Source organism: Lontra canadensis, unplaced genomic scaffold (assembly GCF_010015895.1).
Source record: "Lontra canadensis isolate GAN:19392208 unplaced genomic scaffold, GSC_riverotter_1.0 scaffold91, whole genome shotgun sequence".
Classification (NCBI taxonomy): domain Eukaryota; kingdom Metazoa; phylum Chordata; class Mammalia; order Carnivora; family Mustelidae; genus Lontra; species Lontra canadensis.
The window spans coordinates 5,591,222-5,607,751 of NW_022631085.1; the positions used below are offsets into that span (position 1 = coordinate 5,591,222).

Below are 16,530 nucleotides of genomic sequence, written 5' to 3' on the forward strand. Positions count from 1 at the left end.
ACGCCGGGTCCGTGATTCTGGAGGTCCGAGCCGGCCCACGGCCCCGGTTCTGGGAGGTGACCTGACGCAGGAGGGCAGCTCATCCTCCTCCTGTTCCCGCCTGCCACGGGGGCCTGCTCCGGGATGGGCGGCGGGGGACACACCGAGAGCTCGGCAAGAGTGCATCCTAAGGGAATGACTGTGACCTGGATGCGGGGGCACTGTCCCAGGTACCAGGGAGCCCCATGGAGCTCTGCAGGGCTCCGGAGAATGGTCTGCAAGCCTGAGGGCCTGGGGCCTCTTCCCCCGTAGTTCCCAGAACAGTCTCTCACACGACCTTGAGGCCTCTTGGCTTGGGAGGTCATGGCCCCAGGCCACCCAAGCCTCACAGTGTGCATGTGGGCCCAGGCGGACTCCGGTTTCCGACAGGGGCTAGTTCTTCCAGAAGCCAACCTCAGAAGGCGGTGGGGAGTGCTCTGTGCCCCCCCAGGTCAGCGTCCCTAGTGGCTCCTTAGCAAGAAGGCTACTGGCATGTCTCCCTCGAGGAGGCCATGTGAGCTACCGCTGGCCATGGGTTGTACAACCAGGGGGTCTTGGGACCACTGGGAGAGAGTTGAAGGGGAAGGAACACAACCTCCCCCCTCGGGCCCCACGTGTCCGTAGACTACAGCAGGCAGTTATGTTACAAGAAAAAAAAAAAAAGAGGGTAACAGTCATTCTAATTCCCGCGTGGGAAAGAGTCAGGAGGCGGTTTCTGACCTGCCTCAGAGCTGTGCCTCTCCGGCAAGGGGCTGTGCACGGCCCCTGGTGCCCACCCTCCTGCTGGCCCCCCTGAACTGGAGGGAGGGAAGGGCAGGCCCCGGGAAGGTGTCCATGTGTCTGAGTCTGTCCTGCGAGCAGCCTCCTTGGCCTCTGAGACTGCCCAGTTTAATCAGTGTCCCGGGACTCGGGGTGGGGGGGGTGCCCTCGGGGCTTCACCAGGTGATGGGGGGGGTGCACACTCCGGGGGGGAAGGGGCCGGCTGCTGGGGCCAGGCCGGACACGGAGTGGCTGGGCGGAGGCAGCTGGCGCAGCACATAGGGCCCAAGTCTGGGATTCAGCAGAGGTCAGAGGTCGCCGCTCTGGGGCTCCACATTGCGGGTTTCTCTGGGGTGACCGCGGGACAGCTTGGGGAAGCGGGAAGCCACTTTGGGCCGGGTGTTCTTGGTCAGCGGTTCTCCAGGAGGGGGGACGTCACTGTAAGACAGAGCAGGGAAGAGGCGGATTAAGTCGGGGCACCCAGCAGGGGCGGGAGCAGGCGGGAGCGCTCTGGGGGTGGGGGGGGGACGGCGGCTCTCCGGCTCTGAGGGGCGAGCGCACGGGGGCCGTGGCTTTCTTCCCCCGTTGTCACTGACACGTGCCCTTGCTGGAAGAGGAAAGAAAAGAAAACGCTGTGGAGAACACTGCATTTAAGGTCAAAAGAGGTGTAGCAGGAATGGGGACTGCCTGTGGAACTCGTCCTAAGAGAATAACCAGGATGTAGGCCAACGGCTAATTAGGACTTTCCTGTGCGAAAGAGCCAGAAATAGCACAAGTCAGCAGGCCCACCGAGGGGGTTGCCCGTGTCTCCGCAGCGGGATGGTGGGAGCATGGCAGGCTGTGGGGGCGGGGGGCACAAGAGCACCCCGGGAGGACAGACGGTGAGAAGCGAAGGTAACACGGGGTGGGGACACCTCCAGGTGTTCGGAAAAGCCTGCGGGAGAGGGCGGCGTGTCCCTTCATCCCATGACGTTCTTGAGCACCTGTGAGGGCCGAGCCTGCTTGGAGCCCCTGGAAACAGTCGTGAGCAAAACCGGTTGTCCCAGGCCTGGTGGAGACTCACAGGCCACTGGCGAGATGACATCCTATGCAGGACCTGGTGTAAAGGCAGCCTGAGCCTCGCAGGGCAGAAGGTGCCGGAGACGGCGTGTGGGTCGGGTGGGAAGGCTCTCTGAGCAGGGGACAGGCACGGGGTGCTGCTGGGGGAGGCGCAGTCGTCGGCTGGGCTGGGGCTGTGAAGGCAGAGTTGAATTCTTGTCTGATTTCCTACGGTTCTGGTCACGAGTGACCCCATACTTAGTGGCTTGAATGCAAACATACCATCTTAGAGTTGTGGGGTCTTGAGTCTGAAATGGGTCTTACGGAGCTGAAGTCGGAATGCTGGCACAACTCGTTCCCTCCGGAGGCTCCCGGGGAGACCGCTGCTGCCCGCCGGCGTGGGGAAGCCTTGCGAACCCCGGATTGGCAGAGACACACCGGGCTCCCCAGTCCACGCACCTGCTGATTGTGTTCATGGGAAGGTCCGGAATAGGGTGGTTTGGGGGAACAGGAAGTGTGTGGCTGCTTGGGGCAGGGGAGACCCGGGGTTCCCTTCTGCCCTGATGGGCACACATCGGAGCGCGGGGACGGCCGTGTGTATTTCTTTCTGGACTCGGAGCTGCTGAAGCGGGCGTGCTCTCAGCGTGGAACCGTGTGGGCGGGAACTCTACCCTCCCGAGGCTGCCGAAGAAGTGGCCCAAGCCAAGGCAGCGAGGGGCGTTGCAAGGTCTTCGCCGGCAGGCCCGTGCGGGGGGCCTGCTAACTGTCCTTCCCCTGCTGCTGAACTTGACTTTGGTCCCCTCCTGCACGGCTCTCACCTCCTCGAGGTCCACATGGGGATGGAATCAGGCTTTGAACCAGTGGGCAGGAAGCAAGGGACAGACGGATGCAGAGGCCTCCTTCCCCCAGGCCATGAGATGCGGACTTCCAGAGCTCTAGGGACCCACAGGGAACCCTGTGGGGACGACACGTCCCCGTGACCGACGCTGGGCACTGGTTCTCAGCGCGGCTGGAACCTGGCCTGAGCCCTCAGCTGGAAGGTGGTGGGAGAAGCAGCCTCCTGAGCGTGGCCACTCACCCAGGACACAGGCCCCATGTCCCACTGCTCCCACAGGTCCCTTCTCCTCGAGCTCTTGGGGCTTCTCTCCCTGGCAACCAGCTTGGCAAGCCTTACAGAAACTCCCCTTGTCCCTGCTGCTGGCTACCATTGGGGCACCCGAGGAAACAGGTCTGTGTAAGCAGCACCTGCCAGGAGCCCCGGGGAGACTGTTTATTTACTAAACCTCTGGGGTGCACCCCCGTGGCACCCCAGTCCCCAGCACATGGGTGACATCGATCCAAAGGTCTCAGCCACTCAGCAGTGAAAAATGGCCATAGGGAGAGAGTTATTTTTCATTTGGCTCGTAAGCCAGGGGCAGAGAGCCGGTCGATACTCTATTTGCTGGGGGCCACCTGCCGTAGCTTGGAGGGGGGCTGCACGTGGGTGATGCCAGCTGCCGGGCTGGACCCCGGGGCATGCATAGGACCGAGCTCTCTTCTACCGAAGCTGAGACCACAGTCCCCCAAGAGCCAGCGACTGGGCAGGGCTGTGTGTGCACGAGTTAGGACTGCATTCTGCCTGCACGGTGTGCAAACCAGGAAGAAGGGCTGCCCTTCCAACTGCGGGGACGGGGCGGCCTTGCTCCATGCCCACGGCCAGCGGAGGGAGGGCCATGAGCGGCTGGGTTGGTCCGGGTGCACCAGCTACACAGCCTTGAACTCACTTGTGGGCAGACTTTAGGGCTCCAGGTCCTATGATGGGGCTCCGAAGGACCCAGCTGGACCCGTATACCAGTCACTCCACTCCAGTCCTGAAGGTTTCGCTCTGGGAGTGCCATGGCTCTGCCTGATGGAAGGTGGCCTCTGTGCCCTTCCTCGGTTTCTTGTCCCTGGTTAGATCTGGGGCCCAGTGGTTCTGCCCTTGCAGATGACCCACAGATGGTTCTGGTGGTTCTTCAGATCCCAATTCCTAACCCTGAATGGTCTCTGTGATAGAATGATTCTGAATATAATCCTGGTGGGATGCCCTCATGGCGGGGGGGGGTGGTGGTGCTGCGTTCTTCTGTTCTTGGGACGCCATGGACATTGTTGATGAGGCCAGGAGAGCTGAGGGGCCGGAGCTGGTCTGTGGAGGTTACGGCGACAGTCACAGGGTGCTTGCTGGGAGGTGGAGGTGCTGTTGCATGCATGGGGGCGCGAAGGGAGTGTCCGGTGTGGCACACAGAGGTACAGGGACTGAGCAGAGGGCACGTGTCTCCCATGTGACAGTAGGATGCAAGCCTGGGCCCATCTGACGAGACGCAGTTCTTCTTATCCTCTGGGCTAAGGGGCAGGTGACAGATACTTGCAGAGAAAGACCTCCAGGATCCGGGGAAGACAGCGGGAGGTGGGCACTGAGGCTGGAGAGGCTGGATCATGCACTGCCATGTGAGCCCCTCACCCCGAGGATCACGGGGAGCCCTGTTAGCGTCACCCGCTTCGGATGTACAGCCTCTAAAGCTTATAGTGGGGCTGGAGTGACAGAGAGGAGCCCCGGGCCCAGGGAGCCCCATGGGGTTGGTATGGCCCCCAGGAGAAGGATCCTGAGGTCAGAGCAGGCACGGATCAGGGGTAGGGGTGCTGGAGGGCGAGCCTCCGCGGACACAGTGGCCAATCGGGGCAGGGGAAGGGTAAAAACAGGTTCCATTTGTGTTTGGAGACTGGACTGGGGTGGGGGGTGCAGCAGAGCTGGAGGGGAAGGTAGAGCGGGTGCCTGTGGTAAATGATGCTACGCAAGAAAGTACAGACGGTGTCAGGTCTCGTTTGCGTACAAGGTGCAAGTCAGTCCACAGAAACACTGTTCTGTCTACTGCTGCCCCCGGAGACGCCGGCTTTTGCTATTTCATGGGCTGGAACCATGCATGGGCTTTTTTTCTTTAAAGATTTTACGTATTTGACAAAGAGCGAGCACAGGCAGGGGGAGCAGCAGAGGGAGAGGGAGAAGCAGGCTCCCTGCTGACCAGGGAGCCCGATTCAGGGCTTTGATCCCGGGACCCTGGGACAAGACCTGAGCCAAAGACAGATGCTTAACGGCTGAGCCACCCAGGTGCCCCCGTGGACGGGCTTCTGATCATTAGAGACCCCCGATGCTGCTGGGGTGACATTGGGCACCTCAAGTAGAGTTCATTACCCCAAGTGGGTGTCCCACAGCTGCCCAAGCAGACTGAGACCCACCTTCCAGCTTTGTACCCATCCACTATGTTGGGACCTCCCCCCGCAGGGCTGCTTTGAATAGAGGCTGGATGGTTCGCATCGCCTCTGTGATCCCCTAACCCCGGCTAATGAGTCCTCGAGCCCCCGCTCCCTGGACCCTGCCACTGCCCCGTCTCAGCCCCACCTCTCCTCCTAGCTGGGACCCTGGGCTCAACTGTAACCACTGCCCGTCTCCCTATCTTGAACTTGTCCAATGCAGAAACTCTGAATTTCCCCATCGCACCTTTCTTCCTCCTCTGGTCTTCTCAGCTTTCGTAAATGGGACAACTCTCTGCATCCTTGCTCAAACCCTAACCCACCGCCTTGGCCTTCCCTTCACATTCCACGCCTTACTCACCAAAGTGCCCCGTCAGGTCTCCATCTGGACACGTGTGCAACACCGGCACTGCCCTCCCCACCCAGGTGACATCCCAGGTCCAGACACCATGGCCTCTGGCCTGGACTCCCGACAGATTTCTAAAGGCTCTCCCTGTGTCTGTGGATTCCTCTGCGTCTCGTCCCAAAGTCCTCCTCCATTTCCCTCCTCTACAGCTTCCGGCTGCCCTCGGGTCCAGCCCACGCCCCCTCCGGCTCTGCTCAGCTGTCCCTGAGCACCGGTCTGACCTCCAAAGTCGCCTCTGCTCATGGGCCACCCAGTCACTGTGTTTTGGTTTCCTTACGGCAACTGCCACTCGGTCCCCTTCCCCACCGCCTGCCCCGCACCTAGAACTACATCTGGCGCACTCAGTCGTTCGGGTACAACCACAGAGCTGCCAACAGCAAGTTCACCTGCACTGAGCCTTGTCCTTCTGGTCTGCCGGTACCGTGGCCACGCCCCGCTTAGCGGAGGCGGCTGTGCGTGACCCCAGAAAGTGGGCCTTGGAATGAGAGCGCCATGAACGCTCTTGAGGTTTACTTTGAGAGAACAGGAGTAAGGACCCGTATTCACGTCTCCCCTAGAGAAAGTGGTGGTAATAGGACCTCCGAGACTCTTAATAAGGTAACCCTCCAAAGCCATCACCCAGATCTGCCCGTCGGTAAAAGCTCAATGGTTTTAATGTTGCGTGTGCAGAGAATAAAAAGCCTAGAAAACGGTAATGGTGGTGGTGGTTCAAGGCGGCGCGAGGTGGGCAGGCAGACAGCCCCGTGCAGGAGCACAGAAGCACTGAGAGACGGGCATCCCGAAGCCGATCACGGAGGGCCCAGAGCGGGTGAAGGGCTCCTGGGAACCACCACGAGCGAGAGCACAGCTTGACAGACAAGCAGGGGAAGGACATGGTGGGCACTTCATGGGGGATGATAAACAGGTTAGTGATGCTGCTAGTGTTTGCTGAGCCTGGGAGGGGAGTCGCGGCTGGAACCACGGAGCTAAACCAGCTGATCGGGACCGGCCTTGGCTCCAAACCCGGCCTCGGGGTGAAGCCCTTCCGCTCTCCACACGACCACCCCTGAAGTGGTCCTGCCAACCGCCCCTCCCTCCGCCCCCAGCCTCAAGGCTCCTCAGTGGGCACTGGGCACACTCCTGCACAGGTGCCTCTGTGCTTGCCGGTCCCCAAAGACAGAAAGGCCACCTGGCCTTCTCCCCCTTCTCCTCCTCCCCTTCTGGTCTCAGTGCGGCCTCCCCTGCAGGAGCCCTCGGCATGTGCTGCTGTGATCAGCCTGGTTCACAGAAGCACAGAGGCCAGGGGTGGGGTGGGGCTGTCCCAGACCCGGCACTCCATGAAGACGCGTGGAATGAGCGAGCCCACGGGGCGTCCAGTGCAGCCCCACACCGTTCTCTGAGGCCCCCAAAGTATGCAGGCTGGCCGGAGATGCTATCGGCAAGCACTGGGATGGTGGTCGGAGGGGGTGGCTGGACAAACGGGACGCGTTTTAGGAAAACCGAGGGAGCTGCGGGCAAAGGTTCCATCGTATCCTCCGCGAGTCCTGCCTCAGGAGCTCCACGTCCGGGGGTCCCTTGGGTCCACACAGGCTTCCCCTCGGGAAGCCTGGCAACAATGTACCCGCCCCTAGGCTGGGCGACTCCCCGAATCCACGGCTGACTGGGCATGAGCACGGCTGCCCGCGTCACCCAGGAGGACACGCACGCGGGCGCGCACCTCGGCATAACGGTCAGTGAAGACAACAGGTTACGGAAGACCGGGTAGGATCCTACCGCCATTAAGAACGAAACCTCACGCGAGAGAATGAGCACGTGCGTGGAGACGCGGAGAACAGCAGGAGCCCCGGGGACAGTGCGCTTGTTGTGGATGACACGTCGGTAGCTAGGGCTCCTGCCGTGTTACTCGCTCAGTAAAACACCAGACGCCAGAACGCTGCAGGAAGGAGCCCGGCTGCTGCTGTCCGAGGTCCCCGAGGTGCAGCCTCCCTGGGTCCCTCTCCGTGGCCCGGTGACAGCACGCACACACCAGCTCGCCTGCGGGAAGCCACCAAGGCCGGGTCTGCGTGCGCCCGGCGCAGGGTCCCCCCGCGCCGAGTCTGGGTCCAGCCGCTGCACCTGCTCCGGGAAGGAAGCGGTCTCCTGCGCGGACCAGGGAGTGCAGGTCCGGGAGAGGTTTCGGAGCTGTGAGCCGGGCGTCCGAGGCTCCCCAACCTTCAGGCACCCCGTTCGCCACCAAGCCTTAACTACTCCTTGGTGGTCCTGGGGACCGCACGAATGTGTTGGATGGTCTCCCTTCATGTGTCTTAAAATACAAAGCTGATCCCAGCACAGGCCCCTACTCCCAGCCCCCCAGAGGCGGCCGCTGCACAGCGAATCAAGTTCACGATCCGTACGACTTGCGGCCGAGGCCAGGCTCCCCCCACCAGGGAGACTCTGCATGTGGCCCCATCTGTTCCTCACGGGTTCTTGTGGCTGCTGGCAAGTTGTCCCCCTGGAGAGACTGTTCCTCACCTACCACGGTCCCTGACTTCTACATCCCCTTCCAGGCGTGTATCTCCCCTGGCAGGAATTCCGTCTGTTCCATGTCACGGCCTCCCCCACGAGACGGTGCTCCCGAGGCTAGGGCAGCTCGGCCAGAGGTCTCACTTCTGTACTCAAAGTGCAATCGTGGACCTTTATGGCGTGCTTGCTGTGTGCCGGGCACAGTCCTCACTGCCCTGCACGTGTGCGGTAATCCACGCCGCAGGGAGGGAGGGAGGCCCATGCGTACCCCCTTTCCAGGGGAGGAAGCGGAGGCATGGAGAGGTTAACTGGCCCAGGGTTAAGGGTACAGAGGGGACAGGATCCTAGCTGTCTGCGTCCCCAGCTCCCGTCCCTCGCCATGTACTGTACTCTCCTCATCCTGGAGTTCTTTCCCTTTCCATAAAATTCACAAGAACATTCTTAGCCCAGGGCTGCTGGGTGGCTCCCTTGGTTAAGTGTCTGCCTCCAGCTCAGGGCATGATCCCGGGGTCCTGGGATTGAGTCCCACATCAGGCTCCCTGCTCATTGGGGAGTCTGCTTCTCCCTCTGCCTGCTGCTCCCCCTGCTTGTGCTCTTTGTCAAATAAAATCTTAAGAAAAAAAAAAATACTCCCACCCTAGCTTGCAAGGCTGAAGCTAAAGAGAAAGGCGAAACTCGGGGACGGACACGGAGCAGGGCTCTGGCTCTCACCTGCGGTGCTTTCACGCTGCATGGCCGAGTGGAGCCCTTGGGGAGACAAGCGGCCCGAGTGCAAAGCCAAGAACATTCCACTCTGCCGTCCCTGACTCCCAGCCTTCGAGAGCCGCAGACCCGGGCAAGAGCTCAGGCAGAACCGCAGGGGCTGCGGGGCGGGCAGCTGGGCGTGGTCCGGGCGTGGTCCGGACACGGGCTCCCCGAGTCTCCACGCTGCTGGGCAGAAGGATCCCAGGGGCTCAGGCAGGGTGAGTGGCTTCTCCTGCACGGCCCAGCTGGGATGAGGACCCACTAGTGTGACTCCAAAGCCTGTGTGCTACCCCACGGCAGACCCACAATGCGGGGCCCGTGGTTCTGGGGGCCAGAGGGCCAGGCAGTGTTCTGGGGTCGGCTGCTCCATAGGCAGTCGGTTTACTGGGCTTGGGAGAGCAGGGGCCTGGCAGAGGTCGGGTCCTGCTGTCACCGCAGAGCAGAGACTGAGGCTCAGAGACGACGACGGGGCCCACGGCACAGAGCAGGAGGCAAAGCCAACGATCAGAGTCAGCGTCTGATTGTTCTAACATTTTAATCCCAGCGTCATTAACATGCACCTTAATCTCCGGTGTACGAGACCGTGATCGCTTCCACCTGTCGCCCAGGGTGCATCATTCCACCTGTCGCCCAGGGTCCTCCACCCCCATCGCCTGTTTCACCCCTTCCGCAACCCCGACCTGACCCCCCGTGTGTTCTTTATAGTTGAGTTGTTTTTTGGTGTGTCTTTGTTTCTCCTCCACTTGTTTCTTAAACACAGGAGGGAAATCACACGGTGTTTCTCTTCGACTGGCTTGTCTCGCTTAGAATTACACTCTGTGCGGCCATAGATGCTGCTGCAAGCGGCGAGATTCCACTCTTACAGCTGCATGATAATCGTGTGTGTGTGTGTGCGTGCGTGCGCACGTACCTGCTCTTCCTTCTCTGCCCCCTGGGGATGGACACGTGGCCGCTTCCACAACCCGGCTATCGTGAGTCGTGCTGCTGTCAACACAGGAGGTCGCGCATCCCTTTCCGTGAGTGTTTTCGTATTTTGGGGGTGAACAGCCAGTAGAGCCGCTACTGGGTGATTGGGTAATTCTGTTTTTAACTTTTTGACAAACCTCCATATTCGTGTCCGGGTTGGCTGCACCAGTCTGCGTTCCCACCAACAGTGCACGACGGCTCCTTCTTCTCCACATCCTCGCCAACATGTGTGTCTTGTGTTGGCGGCTTTAGCCATTCTGATCTGTGTCAGATGACACCTCCTCGTGGTTCTGACGGGCATCTCCCTGGTGACGAGTGATGCTGAGCCCTCTGTATGTCACCTTGGAGAAATGTCTGCTCCTGTCTTCTGCCTGTTTTTAAATTGCATTCCGTTCTTTATTTTGGATACTAACCCTTTATCAGGTCATTTGCAGGCATGCTCTCCCAGTCAGCAAGTGGTCTTCTAGTTTTGTTGACTGTTTCCTTTGCTGTGCAGAAGCCTTTTATTTTGATAGAGTTCCAATAGTTTATTTTTGGTTCCCTTGCCTCAGGAGACAGATCTAGAAATAAGTTGTTATGGCCGATGTCAAAGCAGCTACTGCCTCTGTTCTCTTCTAGGATTTTTATGGTCTCAGGTCTCACATTTAGCTCTTTAATCCATTTTGAATTTATTTTTGTGCATGGTGTGAAGAAATGGTCGTTTTATACTCCTGCACGTCGCTGTCCAATTTTCCTAACACCATCTGTTGAAGGGACTGTCTTTTTTTCCCCACTGCATGTTTTCTCATTTGCCAAAGATTAATTGACCATGTAATTGTGGGTTTCTTTGTGGGTTTTCTATGCATTGATCTGTGTGTCTACTTTTCATGCCAGTACCATACTGTTTGAATCACCACAGCTTGGTCCTATAACTTGAAGGCTGGAATTATGATAATTCCAGTTTTGTTTTTCTTTTTCAAAATTGTTTCGGCTACTTGGGGTCCTTTGTGGCTCCATCCAAATTTTAGGATTTATCTGTTCTACTTCTGTGCAAAATGTCATTGTTATTTTGATAGGGATTATATTAAATCTGTAGATTGCTTTGGGTTTTAACAATATTTATTCTTCCAATCCATGAGCATGGAATGTCTTTCTCTTTCTTAGTGTCCTCTCCAACTTCTTCCAGCAGTGTTTCCTAGTTTTCAGAGTAAGTCTGTCACCTCCTCAGTCAGGTTTAATCCTAGGTAACTTACTTTTTTTGGTGCCACTGTAAATGGGATTGTTTTCTTTTTCTTTTTGAAAATGAAGCTAATATGCTTCATGATTAGCATGTAGGAATGCAACAGATTTGTTTGTTTTGTATCCTGGAACCTTACAGAATTCATGTATCCGTTCTAGCCATTTTTGGTGGAGTCTTTCAGGTTTTCTAGATAGAGTATCATGTCATCGGCAAATGCAGGACGCTTTATTTCTTCCTTACCAATCTGGATGCCTTTTCTTTCTTTTGGCTGGCTGATTGCTGTGGCCAGGACGCACAGGACTATGTTGAATAGAAGTGATGAGTAAACATCCTTGTCTTGCTCCTGACCTCAGGAGGAAAGCTCTCAGTTTTGTCCCGCTGAGTAGGATGTTAGCTGTGCATTTTTGATGCTTGGCCTTCATTTTGATGAGGTGTGTTCCCTCTAGACCTACTGTGTTGAAGGTTTTTATCATGAATGGATGTTGTCCTCTGTCACGTGGTTTTCCCACATCTACTGTGACGATCATGTGGTTTTTATCCTTTCTCTTATCGGTGTGATGGATCCTGTTGATGATGATTTGTAAACATTAAACTACCTTTGCATTCTAGGAATGAATCCCACCTGATTGTGGTAAATGACTTAACACATTGTTGGATCTGGTTTGCTGATATTTTGTTGAGGACTTTTGTATCTAGGTTTATCAGAGATACTGGCCTATAGTTTTCTCTTTTATGGGGGTGGTATTGTGGTATCTTTAGGTCTTTATTTTTCTTGAGAAGTTTGGTGGACTTCCCCTGTGAAGCTATCTGGTTCTGGTCCTGGACTTTGGTTTTGGTTTGTTGGGGGTTTTGGTTACTGACTCACTTTCACTGTTGGTTATTGGCCTGTTCCAATTTTCCATTTCTTCCTGCTTCAGGCTGGGTAGATTATATGTTTCTAGGAATTTATGCATTTCATCTATGTCGCCCAACTTGTTGGCATATAATTTTTTTTTTTTTTTAGAGAGAGCAAGCATGAACGGGGAGGAGGGAGGGAGAGAAAGTGAGGCAGACTCCATGCCAAGCACAGAGCCTGACATGGGGCTTGATCTTATGACCCTGAGAGATCATGACCTGAGCCAAGATTGAGATTTGGATACTTAACCATCTGAGCCACACAGGTGCCCCCAGGCATATAATTTTTCTTACATTGACTGTATTTCTACGGTGTTAATTTCTCCTCTTGCCTTTGTGATTTTGAGGTTTTGCTTTTTTTTTTTTTTTTTTTTTCCATGAATCTGGCTGGAGGTTTATCAATTTCATTGGTCCTTTCAAAGAACCAGCTCTTCTGGTTTCATTGATCTGCTGTAATCTTTATTTCCTTCCGCTGGTTTTGGGTTTTCTTTTTCTAGGTCCTGTAAGTAAGATTAGGTTGAGATTCTTTTTGCTTCTTGAGGTAGCCCTGTATTGCCATGAACTTCCCTCTTAGAATGACTTTTGCTATGTCCCAGAGATTTTGGACTGTTGTGTTTCCCTTTTCATTTCTTTCCATGTAATGTTTGATTTCGTCTTTCTTGGTTGACCCATTCATTGTTGGGTAGTGTGTTACTTGTCCTCCCTGTACTTGCGGTCCTTCTGGGCTTTTTCCTGGGCAGATTTCTAGTTTCATAATATTGTGGTCAAAAGGTGCACAGTGTGACTTCAGTCTTTCTGAGTTTGTTGATACTTGTTTTGTGGCCTCATATGGGATCTGTTTTGGAGAGTGTTCCGTGTGCAATTGAAGAAAACGTGTAGTCTTCTGTTTTAGGAGGGAATGTTTTGACTTTATCTGTTAAAGCCACCTGGTCCAGTGTGTCATTCAAAGCCACTGTTGCCTTCTTGATATTCTGCTTGGATGATAGGTCTGTGGACATCACTGGAGTGTTAAAGACCCTAAGGTTATTGTATTACTATCCTTAATTAGTTACTTTATGTTTGATATTAACTTTTTTACATATTTGGGTGGTCCATGTTGGGCACATAAATATTTAAAATTGTTATATCTTCTTGTTGGATTGTCCCTTTAATTACATGGCATTCTTTTTCTCTTGGGTATGGTCTTTGTTTTGAAGTCTGTTCTGTCCAATGGAAGTACCGTGACCCCAGCTTTCTTTTGACATCCGTCTGCATGAGAGAGGTTTCTCCACGTTCCCTCACGTTTAGTCCGCAGGTGTCTGTAGGTCTGCTGGGAGTCTCCTATAGACCCAACATACAGATGGTCTATTTTTTTTTGTTTTAATCCATTCTGTCACCCTGTCTTTTGATTGGGATGCTGAATCCATTTACATTCAAAGTAATTATTGATGGATACATGTTTATTGCCATTTTGTTACTTGTTTTGTAGTTTCACAGTTTTTCTCTGATCCTTCTTTTGCTCTTTTTTGGCTTACCGGCTTTCTTTAGTGATATACTGGGATTCCTTTCTCCTTATTCTTTGTCCCTTACTGGTGTCTGATTTCTAGTTAGCAGGAGGCTTATCTTTACATCTTCTGAATATATGAAGTTGATGGTTGTTTAAGTCTGAATCCATTCTTTATTCCTCTCCCACCACATTTTAGGTGTGTTGTGTCATATTTTACCTCCTTTTATTGTGGGAGTCCCCGGAGTTTTATAGATATACTTATTTTTACTGTTTTTTTTTTACTTATTTTTACTGTGTTTGTGTTTCTGACTGTTTGTACTTATGGTCTTGCCTTTCCACGCAGAGAGCCGCCTCGAACACTTCTTGTAGGGTTAGCTTAGTGGTTAGGAAGTCCTTTAGCTTTTGTCTGAGATGCTCCCTCCTTTTATTTTGAATGGTATAGTCTTGTTGGATAGAACATTCTTGGCTGCATACTTTCTTCCTTTCAGTATTTTGGATATATTTTGCCACTGTCTTCCTGGCCTGCAGACTTTCTGCTGAAAAATCTGGTGATAGCTCGAGGGGGTTTCCCCTGGTGTGTAACTGTCTCTTGTTGCTTTTAAAAATCTCTAAAAAAAAAAAAACCACCAAAAAACCAAAAAAAACAAAAAAAACAATTATCACTACTTTTCCCCATTTTAATGACTGTAGGTCCTGGTATGGACCTCCTAGGGTTGATTTTGCTGGAGGATCTCTGAGCCTCCTGGATCTGGGTCTCGGTTTCCTTCTCCGGATTTGGAAAGTTTTCAGCTCTCTTTTCTTCTTCTGGGATCACTATAATACGAATGTTATTCCATTTGATGAAGTCACAGAGTCCCGTAAGTCTATTCTCATTTTGCATACTTTTTTTTGCTCTCACCTCAGCTTGATGACTTTCCCTTCCTCTGTCCTCCAGGTCATTAAATCACTCCTCTGCTTCCTCTAGCCCGCTATTCATTCCAGCTAGTGTATTTTTAATTTCGTGTTGTGTTATCCGTGACTGGTTCTTTTTCATCTCCTTGTTAAGGGTCTCACTGCTGTCCTCCGCTGTTTCTGCAAGTCTGGTGAGTTCGTTTATGATCATTAAATTCTCCACGGACACATTATACTTGTATCCATTTTGCTTAGGTCTCCGGGCACAGAGAAAGACACCTGTTCTTTGTTTGAGGACATATTCTTCTCGTTTTGCTTACCTCTGTTTCTGTGTGCTAGGGAAGTCAGCTCCATCTCCTACTCCCAACAGTAATGGCCTCACGAAGAGGTCCTGTCGTGCCCTGCAGGGCAGTGTCCCCTGATCCCCAGAACCTGGCCTTTCGGGCGCTGTGTCCTATGCGTCTCCCTGTACCCTGCTGCTTGTCCTTCCGTCACCCGCAGAGCGTCTCTTTGCCTGCCGTGGGCAGTGCTGGGTCCCCGGGTGTGGCTTTGGCTTCCGCAGGGACTGGCCGCCATGGCCGCCAGGACAAGGCCCCGGCAAGACATGTGGGTGGGGAGGTTGTTAGCAAGGTGTGCTCTGGTCTTCTGGGGGAGGGGACCCCCAGCGTGGGGACTGAGGCGAGTGTGACTGTCGTGCTAGGGGCAGGACTTGGTGTAAGCAAGGTGGCAGTACCTGTTGGCATTGCAGTGCTTCTAGCAGGTGACCCGGAGTTAATGCCGGGGGGTAGGGGAGCTCCTCTGTTCCTCAAGGAGGCTCCCTGGGACAGGCTTTGAGGCGAGTAAGTCACTCTCCCTGCCCTGCCTCTCAGGCAGTTTGCAAACTGCTGCTTTTATGCCAAGTCTCCGTGGGCGTGTGTCCTGCTGTCTCTTTAAGGGCGGGGACTCGGGACTGCCTCTCTGAGCGGAGCTGAGCCTGCTGGTTTTAGAATGCGAGGCTTTAAGTCCCTCTGGTGTTAAGAAGGCAGGAAATTTGGCCCCTGTTTTGGGAACTTGTCTTGCTCCTGCAGGCTCCGGGTGTGAGTCCTCACCCTTCTCTGCTGCTGTAGCCACTAACTCCGGAGATCCATGCTCCGTCCTCCTCCCCGCCACCTCTCTGCCCTTCCTACCCTCTTCATGTACCCTATTCTCTGCCTGTACCTGTGAAATTTGTTCTGCCGGTCTTCAGGTCGCTTTCTGGATTACTTATGCTGATGTGAGTGTTGTCCAGTTCTATCCATGGGACAGGGTGAGCTGAGGGGTCTTCCTTACTTCCTCTTCCCAGCCTCTCCAATACCTTTGCAGAGCCGGGGTTCTCAGCCCTGGGTGTCCTTTACACTCCCCAGTGGGACTTAAAGAGCAGCAGCCCTACTGCACCGGGCAGGGGTTGGCCTCTGTACTTCTCAGACTCACGCCAGGAGATCCAGTGTGCAAGTCCAGGCTGAGGGCCAAAGGATTTAAAGCAACCGTATCACTCACGGGCAATTCTGCAAATTTGAAGACCAGTTAAAAGGAGGCGGGCGTTCTGGTGGACTGGCCAAGTGGCTGAACATTTGATTGTATCAGACCTTCTGGAGAAACAATTTTATCTGATGTTTTAGAGAGGGGAGAGGAGAGAGAGACTCTTAACTCCACAGCCACTGCGGAGCGGAACGTGGGTCTCAACCTCACGGCCGTCAAGAGTGAGACACTAACAGACCCAGCCACCCGGGTGCCCCTAGGGAAATAGTTTTAAACCCTCCTTGGAGGCGGGCAGATCTCAGCCCAGTCTGTGGAGGCTGGCAGCTGTGGGATCTGCATGGATGACGGTGAAGATTTTCTAGTATTTTCCTGGCAAATGCGTGTCCTGGTTTCACCATTCCAGAGCAGCTCGGGCCTCATCCAAGACAGACGGCGACTATCAGAATATTTAAAAGTGCTGCTCCCCTCACTAGGACAGCATCTTACTTATAAGCATGGCTCACTCGGCTCAAGATGAAGACAAGCTTCATCATTTTCCATGGCGCCCCAAACCTCTCTACCTCTACGGTTCAACAGAAAATTTATTTCCCTTTCAATATCACAGGCTATCACAGGCAATTTGGAGTTTCTCTTGCGGCCTTGCCCCAAGTAATTCTTAAAACGCTAACATTCAAATGAGAAGGGGCCCATGCATAAAAAGACAGTAGTTCCATCTTCTTGTGGAAGTCAAATAAGGCCGAAGACACTCCCTTCTCCGTCTTCTTTCTTCTCCACCCTTCAGCATCAGTACACTTTGCGAACTAAATTATTTTCTTCAGTAGAAAACACAAAGTGGTGCAAGATAAAAAAGCGGGGAGAGAAAAA

The 16,530-nt window shown here is 54.2% G+C and overlaps 1 protein-coding gene across 2 annotated transcripts in view; it reads right to left on the bottom strand.

Annotated features, from left to right (window-relative positions):
- Positions 1–984: 984 nt before the first annotated feature.
- Positions 985–16,530, bottom strand: part of SNX29 (sorting nexin 29) — a 473,687-nt gene continuing 458,141 nt past the window's right edge. The window contains exon 21 of one of the 2 annotated variants that reach the window (XM_032836282.1): positions 985–1,215. In XM_032836282.1, coding sequence (XP_032692173.1) covers positions 1,086–1,215 — 130 coding nt within the window. In that variant the 3' untranslated portion in view covers positions 985–1,085. The remainder of the gene's footprint in view (positions 1,216–16,530) is intronic. The other variant, XM_032836283.1, reaches the window with a different exon arrangement.